We start from the raw sequence: 23354 nt of genomic DNA on the forward strand, positions 1-23354 counted from the left end.
ATAGGGCGCCCCCCACCTGCCCCTCCACGGGCTCATCTCTGGCTGCACTTTGTGTCTTAAATGGACTAACCGTGGAGACCTCAACACCCCCAAGAGGCACAAGTGACAGGCCGAGTCCATCACTGAGCCCCGTGCACACAAGCACCTCCCGGGAGCAGCGGGCCGGCACTTGGGGAGGGGGCAGGTGGCCACCCTCCCCTGTCCGCGTTAGGTCCTCAGACACAGCACGGTGGCTCTCCAGGGCTCCTCGCTCCCCACCCCACGGATAAGCAAGACAGCCAGCCAAGCCAGCTCCGCTCACAGGACTGGGTCACCACCTCCACCATCGCAGAGCCCCAAGGGGGCCAGAAGCGTGACGGGCCCGGGGACCGCAGGAGATGGTTTTCGGGAAGATGAACAAGGTTCCATTTCCGCTTCCCCAATTAGGGGCAGACCCGACCCTGGGGGCAGCTGAGTGTGGAGCCTCACCAGTCACCAAGAACACCACCAGACGCCACGAGATCTAAAATCCATACAAACATTTATTCTGTTCCTGCCTCGGGTCAGGGGACCAGGGGTCAGGGCCCTAGGGGGGCTGCAGGCCTTTACAGACAGCCCCTGGAGGGGGAGGGCGGGGCTCCAGCAGGAAGACAGGGTCCAGAGGCTGGTGGGCCCTGGAGGGGTCCCGAAGGCGAGGCCCTGGGGGGTGGCGGGGGTGGGGGGCTGGCTTCGTTCCCAGAGGTCACGGAGTCCAGGTGGGTCTGGGGAGGCCAGTTTCCACCCGCTCGGCCCGGGCCAGACTGGACTCTCCGTCCTGGTGGCTGCCAAGGTGCCGGCTTCCGGCCCCCCGCCTTCCCCCCCCCCCCCCACCTGCTCCCCCACCCCCAACGGGGAAGGCAGCACCAGGGTCTTCCTTTTCCGGTGGGGAAAGACAACTGTGCGAATCGCCAGGTTTAAATTACAAATAATAAAAATAACAATACAAAATAAAAAAAGACAACCCCTGTCTCAAACACACCCGTGAAAAGCCTGCCCGGCAGGAGAAGGGGCAGGGGCGGGAGGCCTGGCTGCCAGGGACTCCGCGGGGCCCTCTGGGTGCCGGTGGGGTCTGTCCCGGTCCCGTCTGGGAATGAGCAGCAGTCTCCGGAGGGCAGAGTTGGGGGGGGGTGGGGGGGAGAGGCGGGGGCGGCGCAAGGGGGCCATGTGGGGTGGGGGGGCGGTCAGGGCTCCAGGTGGTCTCGGCTTGGGGCTCTTGTGCCGCCGGCTCGTCCCGCTCTCTCTGTTTCCATGTCTCGGCGACGTGGACAGGGTTAGCTCTCGAGGTTTATTGCACTGTTTTGGAAGAGGCCTGGGGTAGAGGCCGGGCCGGGGCTGCGGGAGAGGCGGGCAGGCGGCGGTCACCGCTTGGTCTTGGCGTCTTCTCGGATCTTCCAGATCACCAGGTGCATGCAGGCGCTGGCGTCCTCGCTGGAGCTGTGCCCGTCCACTGCAGGCGGGTGGACGCGTCAGAGTGGGTGCGCCCCCGGGCCCAGCCCCCGCCCCCGCCCCGCCGCCCCCCGCCGGCCGCTCACCGTTGTCCTGGATGATCCGTCTGAGGTAGTCAGCCATGAGGTTCCGCAGGGAGCGCTTGTAGGGGAGGCCCAGGCGGTGCGGGAAGAGCACGGACGTGTCCACCACGGTGCTGTGAATGACCTGCGGGCGGGCAGGCGGGCAGAGACCACGGGTCCAGGGCCCCGGGAGGGCCAGGGTAGGAAGGTGCCCGGGGCTCAGACCCGCCCCCACAGCTCCCATTCCCAGGACCCCCGGGAGCGGGCAGTACCTTCAAGGCCAGCAGGTCGCTCTCCAGGCTGTGTCCGATGAGGACGGTGTCAGCGCTGAACATGCTCAGCAGGACGGCCTGGACATCCCGGAGCGAGATGCTCGTGTCCACAAGGTCAGCCTCAGTGACCCCTGAAAACCTGGCGTGGGCGGAGCGGGGAGCCTGAAGGTAGCCAGGGAGGGAGGCGGGTGCCCGCTCCTGGGGGGTGGCTGGGGGGGGGGGGCGTGGCCACACCTGGTGTTGTAGTCGACGATCTCGTTGTCCGGCTTGACAAAGGTGTCGTAGACCACCCGCATGTCTGTGTCCACCACCGTGACGCGCGTCAGCTCCAGGCCATACGTGGTGTAGGACTGCGGGGCCGAGAGGGCTCCCGTGACCGTGCGCCCCGCCCCGCACCCAGGGCTCCCAGGACGAGGCCGCCCCGGTCCCCGAGGCCTCTGGCTGGCGTTCCAGTACCCAGCAAGGGCCGCGTCATACAGCCCGCAGCGTGGGCTGAGGGGGGAGGTCAGAGCGTCTACTTGGCTGGAGGTGGGGGGTGGCGGGGGGGGGGGAGCCCTCTCTCAGAAGCTGCCGGCAAGGCCTCGAGGAGGCGCAACGGACGCAGCCCGGCACACGGAGTGGGCGGGGTGGGGGGGGGCGTTGGCAGGACCCCCCTTCTGCTCCCGGCTCCTCCCTCTACCTGCTCTCTATCCTAAGACCCCCCACCCCCACCCCCACCTCAAAGCTGTGGGCGCAGCAGCGGGACGACCACCGAACAGAACACCCACGGCAGCCAGCTCACCATTTCACAGTCAAGGGCATAAACGCCCGGGTGAGCATCTTCCGAAAGCTCTTTGTCAAAAGTTTTCACAAAGCCTTCCAGGTTCTCCTTCCGGCCATCCTGCACATGTTGCTGAGGGCAGAGAGGGGAGGGGAGGGGAGGGGAGGGGAGGGGAGGGGAGGGGAGGGGAGGGGAGGGGAGGGGAAGGGAGGGGAGAGGAGGGGGAGGGTGGGTGAGGGCGGCAGGCTCCAGGGGCCAGGCTGGTGCCGGGCTTTCTCCAGGGGATGTCCCCCTCTTTCCAAGGCCACCGCCAGAGTCGGGGACAGACCGATCGAAGGACAGAAACGGGGGATCAGGGGGCCGGCCCTGGTTGCACCTCATTTCCAGGCAGGCTGGGGGCCCTTCCCGAGATGAGGGAGCATCGGCGGGCCCAGGAGACCTACCTTGGCGACCTGACAGCCGGCAGAGCCAATGGCAGCCGAGCAGCACGTGTACTGAGTCTCCCAGCCGCCAGCCACTGGAAGGGAGGTGGCAGCGGTCAGGGCCGGGCCTCCCCCGTGCCCCAGGCACAGCCCCGACACCCACTGTGCTGGGGGGTGGGGGGGGTGGGGGCTCACCTCGGTTCCGGCGGAGCCGCCCCCAGTGGTAGTAACACTCCTCTTCGCGCACGCAGCGGCCGGATGAGGACACCAGGTACTCGGTGCCACAGCGGCAGCAGATTCTACAGGCGGCTACGGGGCGGGAGGGGAAGCATCAGGCCCTGCCACTCCCTGTCCCCACGCGGCCCTCCCGGAGCCACCGTCTCCCTGCCCCTCCTCGAGCACAGGTGGGGCTGAAGGCCACTCACAGTCCTTGGGCTTCTTGTCCTCGGCCGTGAAGATGACTGCGCCCCCCGGCCGCTCGGGGTGAGGGAAGGGGTAGCCGTTCTCCTTGAGCTGGTCCTCGGTGAGCAGGTATTCCTTGAGGCGGCCATACAGGGCGGCCCCTGGGGACAGCGGGCATAGGTGGTCAGCCCACAGGGAGGCCGGGACAGCCGTGGCGGGGAGGGGGGGACAGGAGCTCGGCCACGGCAGCCACTGCTGGGCCCCCAGGTGGCCCGGGGGTGGGGGTGGGTGGGAGGGGCAGGCAGAGGTCACCTTTCAGATCCTCCACCCGGGGGCTGCTCGGGCGGCTGAGTGAGAAGCTGGTTTTGGTGGCCAACTTGCCCCCCAGCACCATCTCGTGGGACACAACCCTCCGGCCGCTGGTTTCTGGAAGGGGGAGGGGTAAAAACTACACTCAGCCTCCTTCGTCCCTCCCACATGCACCCTCCTCCTCCATACTGCCCTGTCCCCTGGCCTGCTCCTCGCTGGTCAGGAGAGGCCTGACCTCCTGTGACCTCAACTCTTCTGGGACGGGCTGCAGGTGGCCTGGAAGTCCCGGGCCTCCTGGGGCCCCTGGAACCTGCCCAGGGGGAGCTGTAGGGGGTGGAGGGGCCGGGGCCGGAGCCAAGGCAAGAGCAGGAGAGCCGGGAGGCCTGCAGACGGACACGGCAGCGTGCCCGCGAGAGGCAGTCCTGAAACGTCCTCCCCGTCCCCACCCCGAGCTTAACGCACAGAGCGGGCCCCACCGAGCTCCGCCTCTGAAGAGGCCGCCCCATTAGCTGGTGGCCTTCGGCTCGAGAGACCCGGCTCTCTAAGGAGCGTGGTCAACAGCGAGAAGAGGCTGCTCTGAGGGCACGGCACCAAGCCGTCTCCGACAGAGGCCCGACAAGCGGGAGCCTGCACCCGCCACCCACGTTCCCCGCAGGCTTTAGTCCCCGTCTGCTCCCCCCCCACCGGCCCCGGGAGCGGCAGAGAGCTGGCGGTTGGGGTCCCCGCCCCACCGCTCCCCGCTCCCACACCCCGGGTGGGGAGCAGCCCCAGCACATCGGGGGAGCCCGTGGCCCTCTGCTAGAGGCGCAGACCCGAATCTCGCAGACGTGACACCCTGGCCGCCCAGCCCCGATTTACTGTTGAGACCAGGTGTGGAGCTGGGGACCAGGCCCCGGAGCTTCTTGAGGGTATTCACAGCTACGTTCAGATAGATGTTCTTGCTGGGGCTGCGGTCGTAGGCCACCTTCTCCTCGTTCAGCGCCTGAGGACACACACCACAGCCCTGTGGCCCTGTGCTCGGCGGGGGGGGGGGGGGGGGGGGGGGGGGTGGAAGGTCCCGGCCCCTCGGCCTAGGACCTGGCCACCCCTACACACACCCCAGCCCGCTGTCCCCCCAGCCAGCCCGCGGCCACCTCCCAGGGTCACGCACCTTCTCTACGGCTTCCTGGTTTGAAGAGCAGAATTTGAGACACTCCTCAATAAACAGGTTGAGATACCGCTGGCGGATGACGGTGGGGACCTTGCCCCCAAATTCTTTTGGGATAATGGGCTTCTTTAAACTCTAGAGAAGACAGACCCATCACAGACGGCCTATACCGTGCCTGGTCCCCTGACGTGTATCTCAGAACCCACGGGACACCGCACACGCAGGATGGACCCTGCTGGGACCTCTGGGCTTCGGGGCCCGAGAGAGCTCATCCCTGGCTCACTGAGGCCAGCACAGCCACGGCAGCGTTGGCCAAAGGGGAAACTGAGGGCAGGCGTGGCGGGGGGCAGGGGGGTACATGGCCGCGTGCCCGCTGCTCAGTGTCTATGAACTGAAGCCGCCCTGGGCGAGAGGAGTCTGTTAGCAAAGGCAGCAGAGGGAGCCGGAAGGGGAGGAGCGCCCACGCGGCACAGGGGCGTCGGCAAGCCAGGCGCCCAGGTTCCCGCGGCAGGGGACCCGGGGGGGCGGGCGCTCACCTGTAAAGACGGGCTGTGGGCAACACGCTTGGGGGTGACGGTGGCGGTGGTCTTGGACGCCATGCCGGAGAGCGTGCGCGCCTTTAGGGGCTGGCCGCCCGGTTCGGGGCCATTGGGAGGCTGGCCGCTGCTGGCGGCGAGGGTCCTCTTGGCACCTGTGGGGGCTGGCGGGGCACAGGGGACGTGAGAGCAGGAAGAGAGCACACCCATGACCGAGCTGCACAGCACCCAGCAGCCGCGGTCGTTCAGCGTCAGCAGGACGTGCATCTCGGAGCACAGGGGGACGGGCCGGGCTGTGGGGCACGGGCTACGGAAGGACATCAGGCTCTATGTGCGTTCGAGCAAGTCCATCGAGAAGGGGGGAACGCAAATGGGGCTTCGGAGGCCGGCTCAGGCAACGTCTCCGCCGGGGCGGCCCGGCGAGTGGCAGGGCGCGTGGGAAGCCTCTGCCACATGCTCCGGCCCCCGACTCCGAGGCATTGACCTATGAGGGAGGAAAGGCCCTCACTCCTGGGCTGCGGACCAGAGGGTACAGGATGGCCCCGGCCCAGTCACTGTGACCAGCGGGGCCGGCCCTCCGCTGCCTGTGTGTTCTGCCTCTCCCTTTGATGAGGTCACAAACCAAACAGTCTCCCGCCTCCCCGGGGAGGAGGGCACCCGCCTGCCGGGCTGTTTCCGAGGGCTCCGGGGAGGCGGCGGGGGCCGGAGGCCGGGGTGCGGGCGTGCGCACGCACCTGCACGGGGCTTCTGTGCCGACAAAAGAACGGGAGCGGGTGAGGAGAGCACGGGGCCCAGGTCCCCGGCCTCTTGGAGGGACCATGGCACCACAAGCCGGCCGCGGCCCATCCCACGCCAGGGCCGGCCTCTGCAGAGTGGGCGGAAAACGCGTGCTCTTCCGGAACGGAAAGACAGCTCTTAGGTTCATTTACACACGGACTGTTTGTGCAGCGCCCGGGGTGTGCACGGGGAGGAAAGCCAGCACGAAGCATCGGAGGAGGGGACTCCTCAACTTCGGGTGACCCCCTGCAGCTCGGGAAGCGTGCCACTGGGTCTAAGGGTGCCGGGCCATCTGCGGGTCAATGCCACCCCGAGTGTGTCTGGTGAGGACTGTGGCAAGGACTGTCCCGAGCCACGGAGGATGACCCAGGGGACCCAGTCACGTGCAGAAGGGAGTCCGCGTCCCAGGATCCACACAGTTCGGGGTCCTCTCCTGTCCCTGCAGCTAAACCACTGCTGAAGATCCACGGTGCACACTTCTTGCCCTCAAGTTCTAACTCGGGAGCTCCGGGGAGGGGAAGGAGCAGAACCCAGACAGTTTATCCTAAGGCAGGGAGAGGCAGGGGAGGGCTGTGGAGGACCACCTCGTGGGGCCCACCCCTCGGGCCCTGGTGACTCCAGGGAGTATCTGAACCAGCAGCAAGGACGCCCCCCGTGCCCCCCGAAGCTGGTCAGACGGCAGGGGGCCTCTACAACCCAAGAGAAGCTGGACGTGCATCTGAACGGGGCCTCCAGGTGGCCGAGTAGCCAGGGGCCCCCCTCAAGTGTCCCCAGCTCCAGATGCCACCGAGTGTCCTGCCGGTCAGACCACGCAGGTCTGACCTGACTCTCGCACAAGACCAAGCGGGGGAAGCACCCGCAAGACAGAAGGAAACACAGCCCCAGGGGCCTCCAGACCAGCTGGCTCAATTCGACCAAGCTGAGCGCCTCCGGGGCCACAGCCTCGCTAACCCCAGCCCCACAGACCACCGAGGCCAGCCCCCCCGTTCCCGGTATCACGGCATAGAGCCTGGTGCCCCCACTCAGGAGCCCGGGGGAGGCAAGGACAAAAAGACCAGGCAGGCAGGGACAGAGTGGAAGTCACAGGGAGATCCCTGGGTCAGGGCCTCAGAGGGAGGCAGGAAGCCGGCACGACAGACTCTCTGGGTCTGTTAGACAGACAAGGGGTGGGAAGAAGGCACCCCGCAGACCCCCCGGAGCCAGCCCAAGGCTACCAACACCAAGGCCGGGAAAGGCCCGGAGCCGCTGGGCACTGCATCAGGCCTGAGTTAGCCTCCTGCTAACAGTGGAGGGAAACTTTTATCCCCATTCCACAGACCAGCACACTGAGGCCCCAGCTGGGCCCTGCTGGAGTTCACCATCGCTGGCAGAAGCAGAGCCTGGCCTTGGGCTCCTGTCACACCCCCGAGCCCCTGTGCCCCGGGACTCACCTGCAGCCAGGCGGGGGTTGGGGACGTGGGCGATCCTCCTCTTCTCGCCGGGGGCCGAGATGTGGACGGAGGACGACGGCTTCTCGGCCGGCTGCTGGGTGGCCTGGAGCCAGGCGGCGGAGTCCCTCTGGGCCTGCTGGGCCCGCCGGTAGCACACCTCCTGGGCGGTGGGAGGCCGGGCAGGGGGCGCTGGGCCTCTCCTCCCGGGCTCTGCCTGGGTGATGACAAATTCCCGGGGGGGTCTGTATGCTGGGAGCACCCAGAGCAGGCCACACGGGGCAAAAGGCTGACGGTAGGGCCACGGACAGGAAGGCAGGGGCTCCGGGGCCAGGGCCAGGCACGCGGCCCCGGCGCCCTCCTCTGAGTGCTGAGATACCCTGGCGGGAACCAGCCAGCTCCACGCATTAGCCCTCAAACTCATGTTGCCTCGCTGTCCCAGGGCACCTCGGCTGCCCTGCTCTCTTGGCTCCCGGCCTCGGAATGCCTAGGCCCTGCCCTTGGCCCTGATATAGGCGCGGTCGTGGGTGGGACTCATTAGGCCCCTGATTGGATTGGCACGCTAATCCAATCCCACTTGACTCCCGTTTTCTCTGGCCTTCAGCTTAGCCAGGGGAAGGGTCTGGTGATAGAATCCACCAGAGCTCCCAGGTGCTTGGCAGAGAGCCCGGTCCTCTGCCCCAGCCTTCCCTATGCCACCGACAGCTTTGGGGTGGGATCCAGCTCTGCAAGGTCGGGCCACCGGTCCAAGATCACACAGCACAGCTCACAGCCAGCAGTCCCCCCGTGCCCTCCGTGCCCCGCGCCACCCACCCCCCCAGCACCGAACCGAAGACTGGAGGTGGGCCCCGAGCACGTCTCTGCCACCACAAGGGGAGTGCCGGGCACGTGCCGGCCAGTGGAAGCCGTCAGCAGAGGCCGGGGGCCTTCTCCCTCCCACCAGCCTCCCCTCAGGGCCCAGCAGTGGGCTTTACCTCCTTGCCTTGCTTGGAGAGATGAGAAATCCTCCGCTTCTGCCCCGGGAACAGAGTGGTGAGGCCCGAATGCCCCTGGGCTTCGACCTTCTCTTCCTTGGGAGGCTGAAACACACATTCCACCCTCGGTGAGGTTCCTCCCTCAGACCAGACCTCACCCCCACACCAGCGCAGCGACTCCTCTGCCCTCCCCGCCGCGAATACGTAACTCAGAAAGGACACGGAGAGTGAGGTGGGAAAGCGGGAACACAGTCGAGGGAGGGCCTACCGGGTCTGGACACACGATGTGGGGCTCACACCCCCAACCGGGAGGCGTGCTCTGCCCACTCACACCCCCAACCGGGAGGCGTGCTCTGCCCACTCACACCCCCAACCGGGAGGCGTGCTCTGCCCACTCACAGATGGGGAAACCCCAGTGGCGGCCAGTCCTGCACGCGACTCCTGCAGACGCACCCAGCCCGAGTGTGACCCAGGCCCCGGCCAAGGTGGTCTCGGGCCCCAACTACTGCCTCCTGCTCCCCTCCCTCGCCAGCTCACACGGGGCAACTCAGAAATGAGGGAACAGGGGGAAAAGTCTGAACAGCAACACCTCAAAGGTCTGTGAACAGAGCAGAGCACTGAAGGACCAAGCAGGCGGCCCGATCTTGTGACACGCACAGAAGCTGCAGGTTTCCGAGAAGGGACTAGCCCCTCTGGCTTTGTTCAAAGCAAGCACCCTCTGGTGGTGGGACGTGGGCACACTGGAGTTTGGGGGGTGGGGGAGGAGAGTGAGAGGAGAGGGAGGGGGGAGGGAAGGAGTGGAAAAGAGGTGGGAAAGGAGGAGGAGGAGGAGAAAAGGGGGGGAAGTGGGGAGGGGAGGAAGAGAGGAGTAGCCTGGGGAAAGTGGAGAGAGGGAGGCAGGTGGAGGGGGGATGAGAGGGGCACAGGGGGAGGGAGGGAGGCAGAGGGAAGGGAAGTGGAGAAAGGGGGGAAAGGAGAGAGAGGGAAGTGGGGGGGAGGGGAAGAGAGATCGTGGGAAGGAGGGGGGCGGGAGATGAAGGGCGAGGGAGAGGGGAGCTGCCCACCCCCCCCAACTCTGCCCAGTCTCCCTGGTTTCGGGGCCTCGGTGGCCACGGGCCCTGCCTGGGGGACCTGGCGCTCTGTTTCTGGACAAGGTGCAGGGGCAGCAGGGCGCCAGCAGGGGCTCCTGGACGGGGAGGGAGGGGAGCACCCCCCCCAGCAGGGCCCACCTGCCGGGCCCGCCGGCCTCTGTCCTCTGTCTTGACACTGGTGGATTCGTTGAAGATGCGCAGACACTCCTCCAGGGGGTCGGAGTCAAAGTCGACCTCCTTCTCCAAAGCTGAGTAGTCCACATCCCCGCCGGCCCCGGAGGAGGAGGAGGAGGAGGAGGAGGAGGGGGAGGCGGGGGCGGGGGCGGGGGCGGGGGCAGGACAGGGGGGCTGCGGGGCCTTGAGGCGCTTGCGCGGCCCCTGAGCGGGGGAGCAGCCCAGGCTGCGGTCCGAGTCCGAGTCCGAGTCCGAGTCCGAGCTGGAGCTGAGGCAGGGCAGGGCGGGGGGTGCCGCGGGCCCCGGGCCCAGGCCCTCATCCTCACTCTCGTCCCCAAAGAGGTCCGCGTGGCTCAGCGCCCGCTTCTGCAGCTTGGGGGCGTCCCGGGAGGCACCCTCGTCCAGCGAGCGGGCCTTCCGCTCGGCCAGCTTCCCCGGCGGCGTCTTCCCGCCCGTCCTGCTTGGCAGCTGGTGGGCACCCCCGCGGTCGGGCCGGCTGTTCCCTGAGCTGGCCACCGGGGTGGCCGAAGATGGCTTTTTCTTGGTCCCTTCGGGCTGCTTGGCCCTGTGCCGGGGGCTGCCGGCCCGCGCGCCCCGCCGGTCTGCACAGGGTTTCCCGGCAGGCCGCCCCTGCTCTCCGTCTTTACCCCGGTCCTTCCTCCGGACACCGTCCTTGCGGCCAGGGGCGGGCAGGGCCCCGCCTCTCTTCTTCTTGGGTCTCCCCTCCTTGGGGCCGCTGGGGTCCTGCGAGACCCTGGCCGGGGAGCCAGGCTTGGCCCCGGGCTCCCCACCAGGACCCTTGGGGGGCTGCCCGAGGTCCTCGACGTCATACTGCACGGCCATCTCCTTGGTCTCGCGCAGGCTGCCCTCCTCGGTCTCCTGGCCCTCCCTGGAGGCTGGCTTCCCGGGGGCCTTGCCCTCGGGGCCCGCCTGGGCTCGCGGGGGGCTCGTGGTGACCGGCCCATCACCCGGAGCGGCGGCGTCATCATCCGAGTCTGAGAACCTGGCGTCGCAGCCGGCAAAGGGGTCGCAGGGCTTCTTGAGGGCGGGCGTGTAGGGCTCGCTACCCCGGGAGCCCCGGGGCCGCTTGGGGGCCCGGTCATCTTTGGAGCTGGCCCTGCTGAGCAGCCGGGCAGAGAAGTTGGACAGAGGGTCATACTCCAGGTCCGTGGACGGCTTGGAGTCATCCACCACGTACTTGCCGCTGGGGACAGGGCGGCTGTACCGCTGGGGCTGGCTCACAGCCTTGGGCACGTACTCCAAGGCGCCGCCAGCCCCTCCGCCGTGGCCCTGAGCGCGATCCACAGCCAGCGAGTACTTGCCGGCCGCCTCGGCGGCGGTGGCCAGGGGAGTGGGCTGGTAGCCGGCATCGGGGCTTAACAGGCCCGGGCGGCCGCCAGGGTTGTAATCGAAGGACAGCGGGAAGGCGTCCTCGTCCAGGCCCGCGGCGGGACTAGCGGCGGGGCCTCGGGGCGCCACGGCAGGGGCCTCGGCCGAGCGGTGCTCGCGGGCCGTCTCCAGGAGCTCCTGGTACCGCCGTTGCTCCAGCTCTACCTCCGAGCGCACCGCCTCGATGGCCTGGTTGACCAGCTCCAGCTCCAGGATGTCCGAGCGGGGCTCCCCGCCGCTGCCCAGGGCGCCATTCTCCCTCTGCACGGGGGGCTTGGGCAGCTCGGGGTTGTACGGGTCATATCCAAGCCCTGAAACGGGAAGCGGGAGAAAACGGCAGTGAGCAGGCCCCCCGAAGAAGCCGCAGCCACACGGGCCAACGTCGGGCCACAGCCTCAGCCCGGGGCCTCGCCGCCGAGGCCGCCGGGGAAGAGCGGAGAAGCAGAACCAACTGGGGGCGGGGCCTCTGGCAAAGCCCTAGGGGGGCCGGCCCGGCCAGGAGGCAGAACTGGGCCCCCGGGGGCACGGCCGCTCGTCCACAGACCTCCCGGCGTGGGGTGGGGGCAGTGGCGACCTCACAGACCGGACAACCAGCTCCAGGAGCTGGCGTGAGAACGGGAGTCCCACGGACCTGGCCCACACCGAAGCCACGGCGTGCTGCCTCGTACGGACGCGAGCCGGGAGGGTGTGCGCGGAAGGCCGGCCGGCCAGGCAGGGAGCGGCCGCGGCCCTCGCCCACCTCCCCTGGGTCAGGGCCACCCCAGAGGTGTCACCCCTAGGGCTCTGTCCCACAGACTTGCTCCCCGCAGTTACGTCCACGGGGCCGTGCACGCGCCAGGAGAGCACGGAGCCACCGAGGGACCCACCGTCAGGGAGCGCGGAGGCACGAAGGACACCCACACACGACTGTGAGGGGACGGGAAAGGCAGAATGCCGTCCGTGCTGCGGCCCCACGGAGCAAAGCGGCAAAAAGCATTTACAGCCCCATCGCATTCTGAGAACGCCAAGTAGGGTGGGGAGCAAGCCAGCATCCGCCTCAGCCCACGAGCCTGGGATGCAGAGTGGGACCCCAGCCAGTTGAGCCACGCAAGCGCCCCCCTCACGTCCTTTTAACGTTTCTATCAGTCTGAAGAGTCACCCCACCCCACCCCCCCACACCCCCCCCCCCCCCGGGCGGCTGTGAGACAGATAATCCTGCTTTTGTTCCAGGTTCCAGGGCATGGTCTACGAGACCAGCACGACCAGTGCCACCAACGTGGGCACGAAACCCACCAGAGACTCTCCCTCATGGACAGAGGTGCGGAAATTCTCCATAAAATGTGGCCAAATGAAGCCCGCCGTTCCAAGAAAGGGACAATACACCAGATTCAAGTTCGCCGTGTTGACGTATTCCGGAATTCAGAGACTTTGTTAGAAATCCCATCTAAAGCGTAGAATATGTTTAAAAAAACCTAGCGTAACGTACAAACTTTTCAAACCGCTAAGCAGTATGCCTGAAAGTAACGTTAACGGTGTAGGTCAACTACACTCACAAACTCAAAAGACCTTACCGGAGATACTTCTAGACCGTCACCGAAGAATGTCAGTAGATCCGATGCCCTGTGGTTGACCGTGTGGCAGCGACTCTCCCCTGGAACCTCCAGAAAGGCCCAGCCCTGCCCACACCTGGATGTAGCCCGGTGAGACCCATTTTGCACCTCTGACCTCTTCGGGTAAGGAAATCTTGTGTTGTTTTCAGGCCCCGGGTGGTGGTGCCGGCCACCGTGGCCCCAGGAAGGTGGCCCCAGGAAACTCGAGAAAGGAAAGGAAACCAAACCCTGGGGCTGCCTGCCTGCCTTCAGGGGACAGGGAGCTTTGCAGGGTACAGCGCTGGGGCTGGGGCCGCCTGGGGCCCGAGGGAGGGAAGAGACTGCGGCCTGTGGCTTGCCTTTTGCCTTGGAGCCCATATCTTAAGTCGTACTCAGGAGAAAGGGAGCAGACAGAAATGCTTCAGACGCAGACAGGGAGGCAAAACCAGAGAGGCGGGGTGGGGGGAGCAGCCACTCCATGCCCCCCACCTCACGGCTGAACACTAGAGGGTACGGGGGAGGGAGACTGGTGGCAGGGCGCACAGCTGCCCCTGGTAAGAGGTGGAGGGACCACCCAGAGGGGGGCCTCCCTCCCAGCCCACCTTGACCCCCCCAACCAGTCCAAAGGCACCAATGGGAGACCCGCCCCAGCCTAACGACCCCTGAGTGAACAGAGGGAAGACAGTGCCCTGCCCTCTCCTCCCCGCAGAAGTCCTGGCTGCCAGCAAAGCGGAAGCGCCCAGACCAGCCACAAGCTGGGGGGCACTTACTGGGCACGTCCACCAGGGCCTTGGAGGGGCTGGACTGGCGGGTCTCAGGGGGGCCTCCGGCCCGGCCCACCTCACTCCCCACCCTGCCCTCCTTCCTCCTTTGGCTAAGAGTCCTCCCCCTGGTGGGGGAGATGGGAGTTAGGGTCCACCTAGCGGCAATGCCCCTCCCCCAGGAGCCGGTCAGGGAGGCACCGATGGGGGGGGGTCTTTTCCCTACCCTTCCCCAGGGAAAAGGGCTACAAACAATGCAGGGCAGCCAAGGGCCCCTTAGCCAGGTTCCAAGCAATGAAGCCACTTTACATTTTGAAAGGAAGGGTTTCCCCCCCAAGGGAGGGAGAGAGGAGGCCCCACAAAGAGCCTGAGGCCACCTTAGCTCTGGGGGACCGGAGGCAGAGAGGCCAGGAGGGAGGCCGTCTCGTCTTCCACCTTGGAGCCCATACCGGCATTGTAAGGGCAGTCACACCGGCTCGCTCCACCCTCTCTAGCCTCCAAGCACCCTGGCCTCTCAACCGGGAAGGGGCGAGTGCACTTGGGGTCCCAGCAGCTCAGACTCTGAAGGGGGTGCAGCCCCCGGCTGAGCCCAGTCCAAGCACCCAGCCCCTCGGTATGAGCCCTGCCAACACAGGGCGCTTTCAGTCCCAGCTGGAGGCTGCCTTCACAACCACAGAGCAAAAAGCAACACCCTCGGTGGGCCTAAGAAGGTCAAGGCCAAGAGCCTGCCCCTGTGGGGCTTCTGGTTCCCCACTGGTCCTGTAAGTTTTCATCAACAGCCTGAGGGTCTCTAGACAGGTCTAGAAGCTTTGAGTGCAGCTGCCAGGAGCTCTGTTACAACCTCGTGGCACAGGGAGCCCGGAGTTCAGTCCCTGCAGGCAGGCGCCCGCTGAGCCCCAGCCAAGGCTACTTGAGGCTTCGGGGAGGGGAGAGCAAAAGCTACCGGTTCCCCAGGCACGTGGCCCCTGCCCCGCCCCGTTTCGGAGGGCCGGGTCCCTGGCGGAACCTGTGGGAACTGAAGGAGCTCCCCAAGAAAATGTTTCGCGAGCCGCGGGGTGCCCTGGGGGCACTGCCCACCCGCCTGCGGGAGCACAGCCGAAGGCTCTGGGCAGGTGGCACCTTGTGAGGTCGGCCCTCGGGGCACCGTGGAAGGCGTCTTCCAATGATCAGGGGGTTGATCCGGATGGGAGCCAAGAGAGCTCCCGTGGGGGTTTGCCCCTGGAAAAGCAAGATCAACTGGGCTGATTTTTGGAAAAGGAAAGTCACCAAATGCCTCTTCCCACCCCTGCCGCCAGCCCACACAGGCCAAGTCTTCCCCTGGCGGTGCCTGAGCCTCGGTTCTGTGCCCTCGGAGGCCACGCGTCCACCAGACCTGCCCTGCTGAAGGACAGAGCCGCCCTCCTCTGGCTCTCCCGGCCGTGGAGGCCCGACACCCTCTCTGACCACCAGCCTCTAGGACAGGCTTCCAGCGTGGTGGACACCAGGCCTGCTTCCCCATCCCCACAAGGGAAGGCCAGACTCCCGCTTTCCAGGGCTGTGGGTCACTGAGTGCAAGAGCCCATGTGGGGCTGGGTCAAGGCTCGCTATGGAGACCACAAGGGGCTGAGAGAACAGCAGGACAGGGCAGCCGGCCCCAGTCACCCGACCCTTCCCACTGCCGGGAGACACCCAATTCTGGCCGCACCCGCGCCTCTGTGCCTCACTCCGCTCCGGACAACACCGCACAGCCTCCCGTCCACGACGCACGCGGACTCGACGAGACGGCCGAGCATGGAGGCCACCCTGGGGGAGGTCCGTGAGCCCCACCGGGAACTTCAGGCATGGACAGAGCCCTCCTTCCACAGATAAGGAGCCGGAGTCTTGGCCAGCCTAGCTGCCAGCCCCGCCCAGCTGGAGAGGTCTGACCCCAGAGCCTGGGTCCTCTCCCCCCTCCGGAAAGGAGAGCCGGGGCTGCCTTCTGAAGGGCTGGCCGTCGCCGCTCCCCTCCTTCTACTCGGCCCAAGGTCCAAAGCCGATAAGCACACAGCGCACAGCGGTCCCACCCTGGCTTTGAGCTCTGATAAGACATCAGCGGGGCTCTCCTCCAACCCCGGTGGCGGTGGCGGTGACAGCTGGCTGACCCCACACGGGGGCGGCGGGGACACAGGAGGAGACGGTCCCTACAGCACCAGAGAGAAGCAGGATACACTGGCTGCTTGTGTGGAGCCTAAGTGGAGACACTAAACCCACCCGTGTTCTGAGGACTCCATAGGGGGCGAGGCCTCGCAGAAAGGGGGGACATCCCCAGAAGACCACGGTGGCAGAAAGGACACTGGCTGACGGCCAGCCCGGGCTGGCTCGGCTGGAATGCAGGGTAGACAGCCAACTGGGGCACAGCGGTTCTGAGCGCTCACCACCCCTATGGGGGGCAGGGCAGTCCCCAGGTCCTCAGAGGGGCTGGCTGTCACTACTCCCCTCCAGGCCCAGAGTCTCTGTTCCCGGGGCCCCCCACACCCCACTCCTGGACATCCAAGTGCCCCACTGGACAGAGCAGGAGCCTGAAGCCCAGGGAAAAAGTACCTGGCCACTCACTCATTCCGAAGCAGACGGCAGAGGCCTGTGGCTGCCTGTGGCACCCCGGACACGCAGGAAGAGAACGGTGACAGCCAACAGAAGCAGGTGTTTGAGAGTGCACGTGAGGGACACCTGGGCTGTGCCTGGGGAGCGGGGCCTGGGGTCCACCTCCACCTTGGGCTGATGACACTGGACGGCCCGACCCCTGCACGGCCTCCCCTCACTGCCCTCTGCCCCCTGGAGCCTCCCCTCAGCTCTAAAGCCCCCAGCCCAGAAGCAAGCTCGAGGCCAGGGCCCCAGGCACACCTGGGAATACCGGTCGCTCGGCACTCCGCGCTCTCCCCGGGGCCTGCTCCTGGGAGGACCGGGACAGCAGTACCCACGTGGAGTCGCGGAGTCTAAATACGACGGGGCTCAACCGTGCTGCAAAAACACAGGGAAGCACACAGCACAGGCCAAAAAAACAAAGAGAACCCAGAAATCCCGAAAGAGCACAAAAACGCAACAGAACAGCACCCTCGAAGGACTAGGCCGCACTGGCAACGACGGGCCTCCCAGGGGCGCAGCTGACCGTGGCCCGTGCTCTGCGGCCCCCCCTCTGCCCTCACAGCCAGTCCACGGCAGGCGCAGGTCGCTTTCAGGGTCCGGACACACGGTTTCAGCAGTTCTGTCGCTCTGGCCCTGGTGCATTTCCAACACGCTGGCCAGTGAGTGTTCCTGGGGTCACCTCCCTCCACAACACAGGCTCCTGGGAGGTCCCGGGAGGCCTGGGCCGTGGAGCAGTGTCCTCTGGATGCCCCAGGTGAAGCTGGCAGGGAAGGAAGGCCACGCCCGTCACGGCCATTCCTGGAACGTGGCTTCAAGACACGGGGGGAGCCACACACCCACATCGCCCATCAGCATCAGTGGCTTCTATTACTTGATCCCCCAGGAAGGTGCTGGGCGGGGGGGGGGGGGGGGGGGCGGGGAGTGGTGAGGACAGATTTCCCAGGTAGGCCAGCCCCTCCCCCACCCGCATATTTGGACAGCTTCCTGCCCAGAGCCCGACGGACTGTCTCAGCGGCTCCTCCAGGCAGCCCTCCGAGACCGTCCCTGCAGAAGCGGTGGGACTCAGCTGCTGGGGCAGGCCTGTGCTCATGGGTGCGTGGGGATGGGGGCCCCAGAGCTTTTGGGCCCTGTCTGCTGAAACAGCACCCACGTTCCTGCTCTTTGAGGGCCCTCTGGGCCAGTCCGCTGGAGAAGAGCACACAGGTCTCCCAGGACAAACAACAGTGTTGTGGGACCGTCGACCAGGACACATAGGGACAAGCTTCACCCGGATGTGCCTGGAGTGAAAGCGGTCCTGGTGCTGCCCGGACACGCCCTCCCCCTGTCCCCTGCACCCACCCCCACCTCCCAGTCTGCGGGGTGGACTCCCAGACCACAGCAGTACTCAGGGGCCCCGTGCTGGAGGAGTCAGAATCAGTGTCGCAACACTGACCCCTGCTGGAGCCGCCGGGGATGGCAGCAATGCTGGCGAGCAGCCTCCCCTCCCCCGCCCCAGTTCCCCCCAAACCACAGGACGGAAGATTCCAGGCCTTTCACTGCACTGTCTCCCAGTCCCAACCAGGGATTACCATCTCCCCACCCCCATGCCCACCCCTGTTTCCAGCCGCCAGGCAGACTTCTACTCACCCTTCAAAACCCAGCTCGGCAACCACTGGCTTGGGGACACCCGCCCGATGTCCCTGCAACCCCCAGTTCCCCAGACCCCAGCCCCTATCTGTGCTGGACACCAATCCTTTGCTGCCACGGTGCCCCATCCCGGTCCCCAGGTATGTACTGAATTCAGATCCATCCGGAAGAGCCCTTGCAGGGGCCTGGGGCTAGCTCCTGATTTTACAGAAGACACCCAAGACCCAGGTATACCTGCGTGTGTACGCACGTGTCCAGGCCAAGCCCCACCCCCAGAGCTGGGCCCCCCCATCAGCCTCCCACCCTGTTCTCCAGCAAACTACAGCAACAAGCAGGTTCCCCCAGGTGCTCCACGTGGCCGTTTCCAGAAACCTGCAGCGCCTGGGGGGCCGCCAGACCAGAGGCCCTCACACGGCAAGCACGCGTGCCCGCTTCCTCAAAAGGCACAAGCCAACGGCAGAAACTCTGGAGGACGCAGCTATCGCGAAGGAGGAGAGCGGTGGCCAGGAGACGTCTCCCTGATTCCCCGGCAGTCCGCCCGGGGGGCTCCAGGCTCCGGTGAGCCCCATGCCTCCTACCCGCTGCCCGTTTCCTTCTTAGCGCCCGGCTGTTTGTCGTGCACCACATCACACCGACCAGTCTGCCCACTGCCCACGCACACGGAGCAGAAAGAATCCCCGTGCGCGCACCCCTCGACAGCCCCAAGGATTGTTCTGCAAAGGGGATACGGGCTGCAGAGGGGAGAACGTTCCCGCAGCTCTGTCCACCGAGGGCCCGTGTCATTACTCACTTCACGGAAGGGATAACTGAGGCCCAGGCGGTACCGCTGACCTGCTGGAGGCCCCCTGCCAGACGGGCTCTCTGCACAACAGAAAGCGGAGCCAGGAATGCCCTCATTCGGGGCCACGCACCCCCGCCTTGGCCGCACCTCCTCCCCGAAGCTCCTGGAGAGCCCCCCGCAGCCAGCCCCACGCGGGGGCTGGGTGCTCAGCACCACGGGGAGGGGCGCCCCCACCCGCTCCACGAACGGGTGGAGCTCCTCCAAACCGACAACCACAGACCTCCCCAGACACCACTCCGAGTCCCCTGGGGGCAGGGTCACGGGGCCATAAGCAGCTTTATGTGCAGACACAGCGATAGGTGTGTGGCTCCAGACCGGCCCGGGGCGCGAAGGCAGGTTTTTCCAGAGGACCGCCAGGTGTGGAAAGCCGGAGACTCGGTCCCAGGACGGCCCCTCTCCTCACCGGGGCCGCGGAGCCTCGGAAAACACGATCCGACGTCACCAGTGCAGCAGGGTCACAGCTACACGAAAGGACAGCAGGCCTCCTCCAGCTCAGGCCGGGGGGAACACTGCAAGCCAGGAGGCACGGATTTGCAGCAATTTCCACGTGTTTCTTCGGATTTTGGGGGATCGTCCAATGTTTTTAAAACAAACGTTACCCAAGTCCTGAAAAGAAGTGCTTTGAACAGAGGTAACGTGCAGGCTTCACCGGCTGGGACTCTGCCCCTGAGACCACAGGCAGGGCTCACCCAGGGGCCCAGAAAACCCCCACATCTCTCCTCCAATGCCATCCTCACAGAAAACCAGCAACGGCACAGCAGAAGCACCACCAAGGGTACCAACAGCTTCTCCCGTGGGAGGCCTGCGCGGCTGGGCCCCTGGGGGCTGCGGCATCTGGGGAGCGGCAGGGGCTGAAGTTGAAAAACAAAGTAAAGTGGCCGCAGTGAGAATCAGCCCATGACCAAGGGATACGGGGTGACACCGGGGAACGTCTGTTGTCACTGCAGCTGGGGTAGGGGCGTCACGACCGGGGGCGCCCAGCACACCCCCCACGGCAGGCCTGGCCCTGAGGACGGGGGACTACTATTCCTCCAACCAGCTTGAGAGCTCCCACCCAGACCCCGCAGGACGCCCAGCTCAAGCCCACGTGCCCACCAGCGAGCAAACGGTGCAGGGTCCTTGCTCGGCCGGGCCAGGCCTCCAGACACCAGGCTCTGCTGGGGTTCTCCCGCGGCCTCAGGGCACAGAAACGCTCACAGCGCTGACGGGCCGGACGCAGGAAAGCACACTTCCGTGGTGGGGGAGTCGCCCCCTGAAACCCACCGGCACCCCGCCCACAGAGGAAGCAGCAGAGGGGCAGCGTGGCCACGCCTCGGGGGCTGCCTGTTCGTTGAGGCCGTGCCCTTCCTGTCCCGAGTCCGCTGGCGGAGGAAACAGAACCCACCCTCTGCTGGGAGGCCCTGTTTCTCTGGCTCCAGCCCCCTCCTCTGCAGGACTCTGTGGGCTCAGAGCTGCCCCACAGAAGCGGTGCTCGCTCTCAGGGCTCCAGACCACGCAGGGCCTTCGAGGGCCTAAATGTGAAGCCCAGGGGCAGGGCTGCCCTGAGAGCCGCCGCCCCTGCCACGGCCGTGACCGCTCCTGCCTTCCAGCCTGTCCTCAGGTTTCGTGTTCATATGTCACAATTCTGTGTCTCCCAAGACTCGCTGTGACCTGCCGGCCCCAGGGCAGAGCGCAGAGCGCGGAGCCTGACACACAGTGGGTGCCCAGGCGTGTGCGAGACACGCAGGTGCCGGGCAGCAGAAACTGGAGGAAGGTGGTGCGTGGGGCGAGGGCCTGACTGCCCAAACTCAATCCCATAACCCCACTTACCGGCCACGTGCACACAGGAGAGTGGCTTCCCATCTCTGGGCCTCAGTTTCCTCATCTGTAAAATGGGGACGATCATCCCTACCATTCAGAGTCATAGAGAGCCTGCCCAAGTGCGTGCTGCCGAAACTGGGCAATATCACACCGAAGTTCGGAAGTGGGGATCCTGAATCCCACACTGGGAGGCACGGGGCTGGAGCTGAAGGTCTGGAAGGAACAGGATCCCTGCCCCGGCCCCTCACGGGCCTCAGACTCTGCCAAAAGTCTCAGGCGCCCAGTGGCCCAAGACTGGAGGTGCTGGGCCTCACGGGGACCCCAACGCCCCACCTGCAGGCTGCGTCCACCAAGCACCTTAGCAACGCTGTTGCTTAAAAATGAGTCCAAGCAAAGCTGGCCCAGCCCACCCCGGCAAGAGCACCTCCCTGTGCACATCTGGACCGCTGCGGCCTCTTCCGACCCATAGGAAACTGAGCTTGTCAAAATCTGGAGCAGGGGGAAGCTGAAAGGGAGGGAAAGGACTAGGCACACACTCTCCCCTGGCGTCCTCACAGGGCAGCGACCCCAGAAGCATGCCACGGAGAAGGAAACAGAGGGTCAGAGAGGCTGCACGGCAAGGAAGAGGCTGAGCTGGGATTTGGCCCTGCCCCTCTGCAGGAGAGGCGGCGCTACCAGAAAGCAGGCCTTGCCTTCCCTCCCCTCCCTCCCCTCTCTCCCCTCCCTCCCTTCCCTGCAAAAAGAAAATGCAGACCCACCATGGAAAGGGGTAGACAGCTGCATTTTTCCCCTATAGCAAGTGGGGCACACAGGACTTCCTCACCAAACAGGCTCCTAGAAATGATCCTTTAGGAAACTAACTGGCCGTTCTTGACGTAGAAAGAAATCTGAAAAGTGACTTACCACGGGAGGGACACACGAGGACGGAAATCAACACCCCAGAACGGAAGGCTGGAAGGCAACATGCAGACTTGGGGCCAAGTCAGAACGTCAGGGGCAAAAGGGAGTGGGCCGTCCCTCTCTGGACTCACCCAGAGAAACCCAAAACCCAGGGGCTCTTTGCAAAGCAACGCGTAAGACACCAAGAGGCAAACAAACGGAGTCAAGAAACCACGCCTCCACACGGGAGCTGGGCGCTGACTCCCAGATGCCTCCAACGTGCTGTCCGCCACCTTCCTGGCCCCCACGAGAGACGGGAGTGATAATGACCCGATGCTGAGGTACCAGGGGGCACCTCTGTTTTGTCTTCTCAACTGCAGGTTCCTGACGGCCGCGCCCGTGGCTCGCAGCTCTGAATGCCCCGTGCCCAGAGCAGGTGGGGAGCCAGACCATGAACGCTCGCATCTGGCTGTCTGCAAACCGTCAGCTGCAGGTGTGGGGGGGCTAAACAAATTCGTGCGAGAAATTTAAAAAAACCCTACTATTCTTTCCTTGGCAAAATGGGAAAACAGGCCTATTATTTAATCCCAGCCGGCGCACTCCTCTTTCGAAGACAATTCTGAAATAAAAAACATTTTTCCTGGGGAAAGACAGAGAGGGAATTTGAAATTGAGGCTGAATGAGGGAGTCTGGGTCTGATGGAAAGGGAGAGCCAGTCCTGAAGGACAGAGATCACCAGCGGGAGCCTGAGTTTCCCTCAGAAGGAATGACACCACTTAATCCTCCCTCCAAGCCTTTCCCTGTGATGTCCTCCTTCCCCCCACCCCTCCCCGTTCTTAAAGTCTCCGCTGAAATCCCACATCTCCTACAAGAAGCGCTCCCAGCTTTCACCAAACTCTGCCATGACAATGACAATCACCGCGAGGATACGACGTGCAGCCCGCTAACATTCTCTGCCCAACCAAAAGAAGGTAATTTCCTGGGAGCCTATCCGCCCTCCCGTCCCAGTCCCTCGGGTTTGGCTTACTCCCTGTCCAGCTGCGTCTGACACAGGGCTCGACACACAGTAGGTGCTCCTAAGACCCTCCCGACCCCACTACTGGAGGCGCGGAGGGGGAACGCAACGCAGCAGCAGACAAGAGCTGCCACAGCACCTGGGGTTGGGGGCGCGGCGGGGATGGTCACCCCAGCGAGAAACTCGGGTGCGAGTAAAGGCAGGGGGAGTCCTGGGCCTGCGGACCAGTGTCAGCCGCGCTCGTTTCCCGAGCCCCGTGCTCAGCGTTCGGCCTGCGCTAGCTCACTGCACCCTCGCGACAGCTCTAGGACGGCATGCCCCCTCACGGTTACACCGTACGCTCATGGAAACGGAGGCTCGCACAGATCCCGCGACTTGCACCGGGTCCCGGGGTGGGTGGTCCCGGTCCCGGCTGGCGAGACGACGCCCACCAGCGTAAGAAGAGGGGTCTGGGCCGAGAACGGAGGAGCCGGGAAAGTCCCAGCCGCGGAGTCTAGCCCCGGGTCGGGGAGCCAAGCCCAGGTCGGGCATTACCTGCCGCGGGGGGCGCCGCTCCACCGCCGACCAGCGCGCCGGGGCCCCGGGCCCCACGGTGCCGGAAGTGGCAGTAGGGCCGCCGGCAGGGCCCCCCGGGCGCCCCAGCCCAGTAGGGGCAGTCGATGGCCCGGAAGAAACCGGTGGAGCGTAGCATGGTCCGTCCCGAAGCGGGACCCCGGCCCGGAGCCGCCCGGGCCCCCGGGCCGCTCACTGGCGCCGCGGTCGCCGCCGCCCGCGCCTCACGGACCCCGCTGCCGCCATCTTGCTCCGAGGCCCCCGCAGGCCCCCGGGACGCCGCCGCAAGGGACCCCGGGAGCGGCTGCCCGCAGCGCGCCTGATCAGAAACTCCAGCCCTCGAGGAACCGAGGCGCTTCGCGGACCCGTGGGCAGGGACAGGTGGCCGCGGGGGGAGGGACGGAGGGTGCGGGCGGCCCCGCCTGCGGTCTCCAGGGGCTTCGCCGGCGCCGCCGCCCGGCCCTGAGCTATGGCAGCAAAGCCATCTTGAGCCCGAGGCCCCGAC

The 23354-nt window shown here is 65.9% G+C and overlaps 1 protein-coding gene across 1 annotated transcript; it reads right to left on the bottom strand.

Annotated features, from left to right (window-relative positions):
- Positions 1–501: 501 nt before the first annotated feature.
- Positions 502–23085, bottom strand: REXO1 (RNA exonuclease 1 homolog). Its single transcript, XM_030335798.1, has 16 exons — positions 22832–23085; positions 9782–11517; positions 8553–8657; positions 7582–7795; positions 5375–5538; positions 4842–4973; positions 4550–4673; positions 3695–3808; positions 3406–3543; positions 3176–3289; positions 3002–3075; positions 2580–2690; positions 2033–2148; positions 1799–1937; positions 1551–1671; positions 502–1465 (listed from the first exon to the last, which is right to left on the bottom strand). The coding sequence occupies exons 1-16, from the start codon at positions 22986–22988 to the stop codon at positions 1377–1379; spliced, it is 3648 nt and encodes a 1215-aa protein (XP_030191658.1). The 5' UTR covers positions 22989–23085; the 3' UTR covers positions 502–1376.
- Positions 23086–23354: the final 269 nt, after the last annotated feature.

This window comes from Lynx canadensis, chromosome A2, assembly GCF_007474595.2.
Source record: "Lynx canadensis isolate LIC74 chromosome A2, mLynCan4.pri.v2, whole genome shotgun sequence".
Classification (NCBI taxonomy): Eukaryota; Metazoa; Chordata; class Mammalia; order Carnivora; family Felidae; genus Lynx; species Lynx canadensis.

Coding starts and splice junctions, on each gene's coding strand:
- REXO1 (XM_030335798.1), bottom strand. CDS start 22,988: ATGCTACGCTCCACCGGTTTCTTCCGGGCCATCGACTGCCCCTACTGG. Junction 4,674..4,841: donor ACCAGGAAGCCGTAGAGAAG/GTGCGTGACCCT, acceptor GTGTGTCCTCAG/GCGCTGAACGAGGAGAAGGT. Junction 3,544..3,694: donor CCGGGTGGAGGATCTGAAAG/GTGACCTCTGCC, acceptor CGCTGTCCCCAG/GGGCCGCCCTGTATGGCCGC.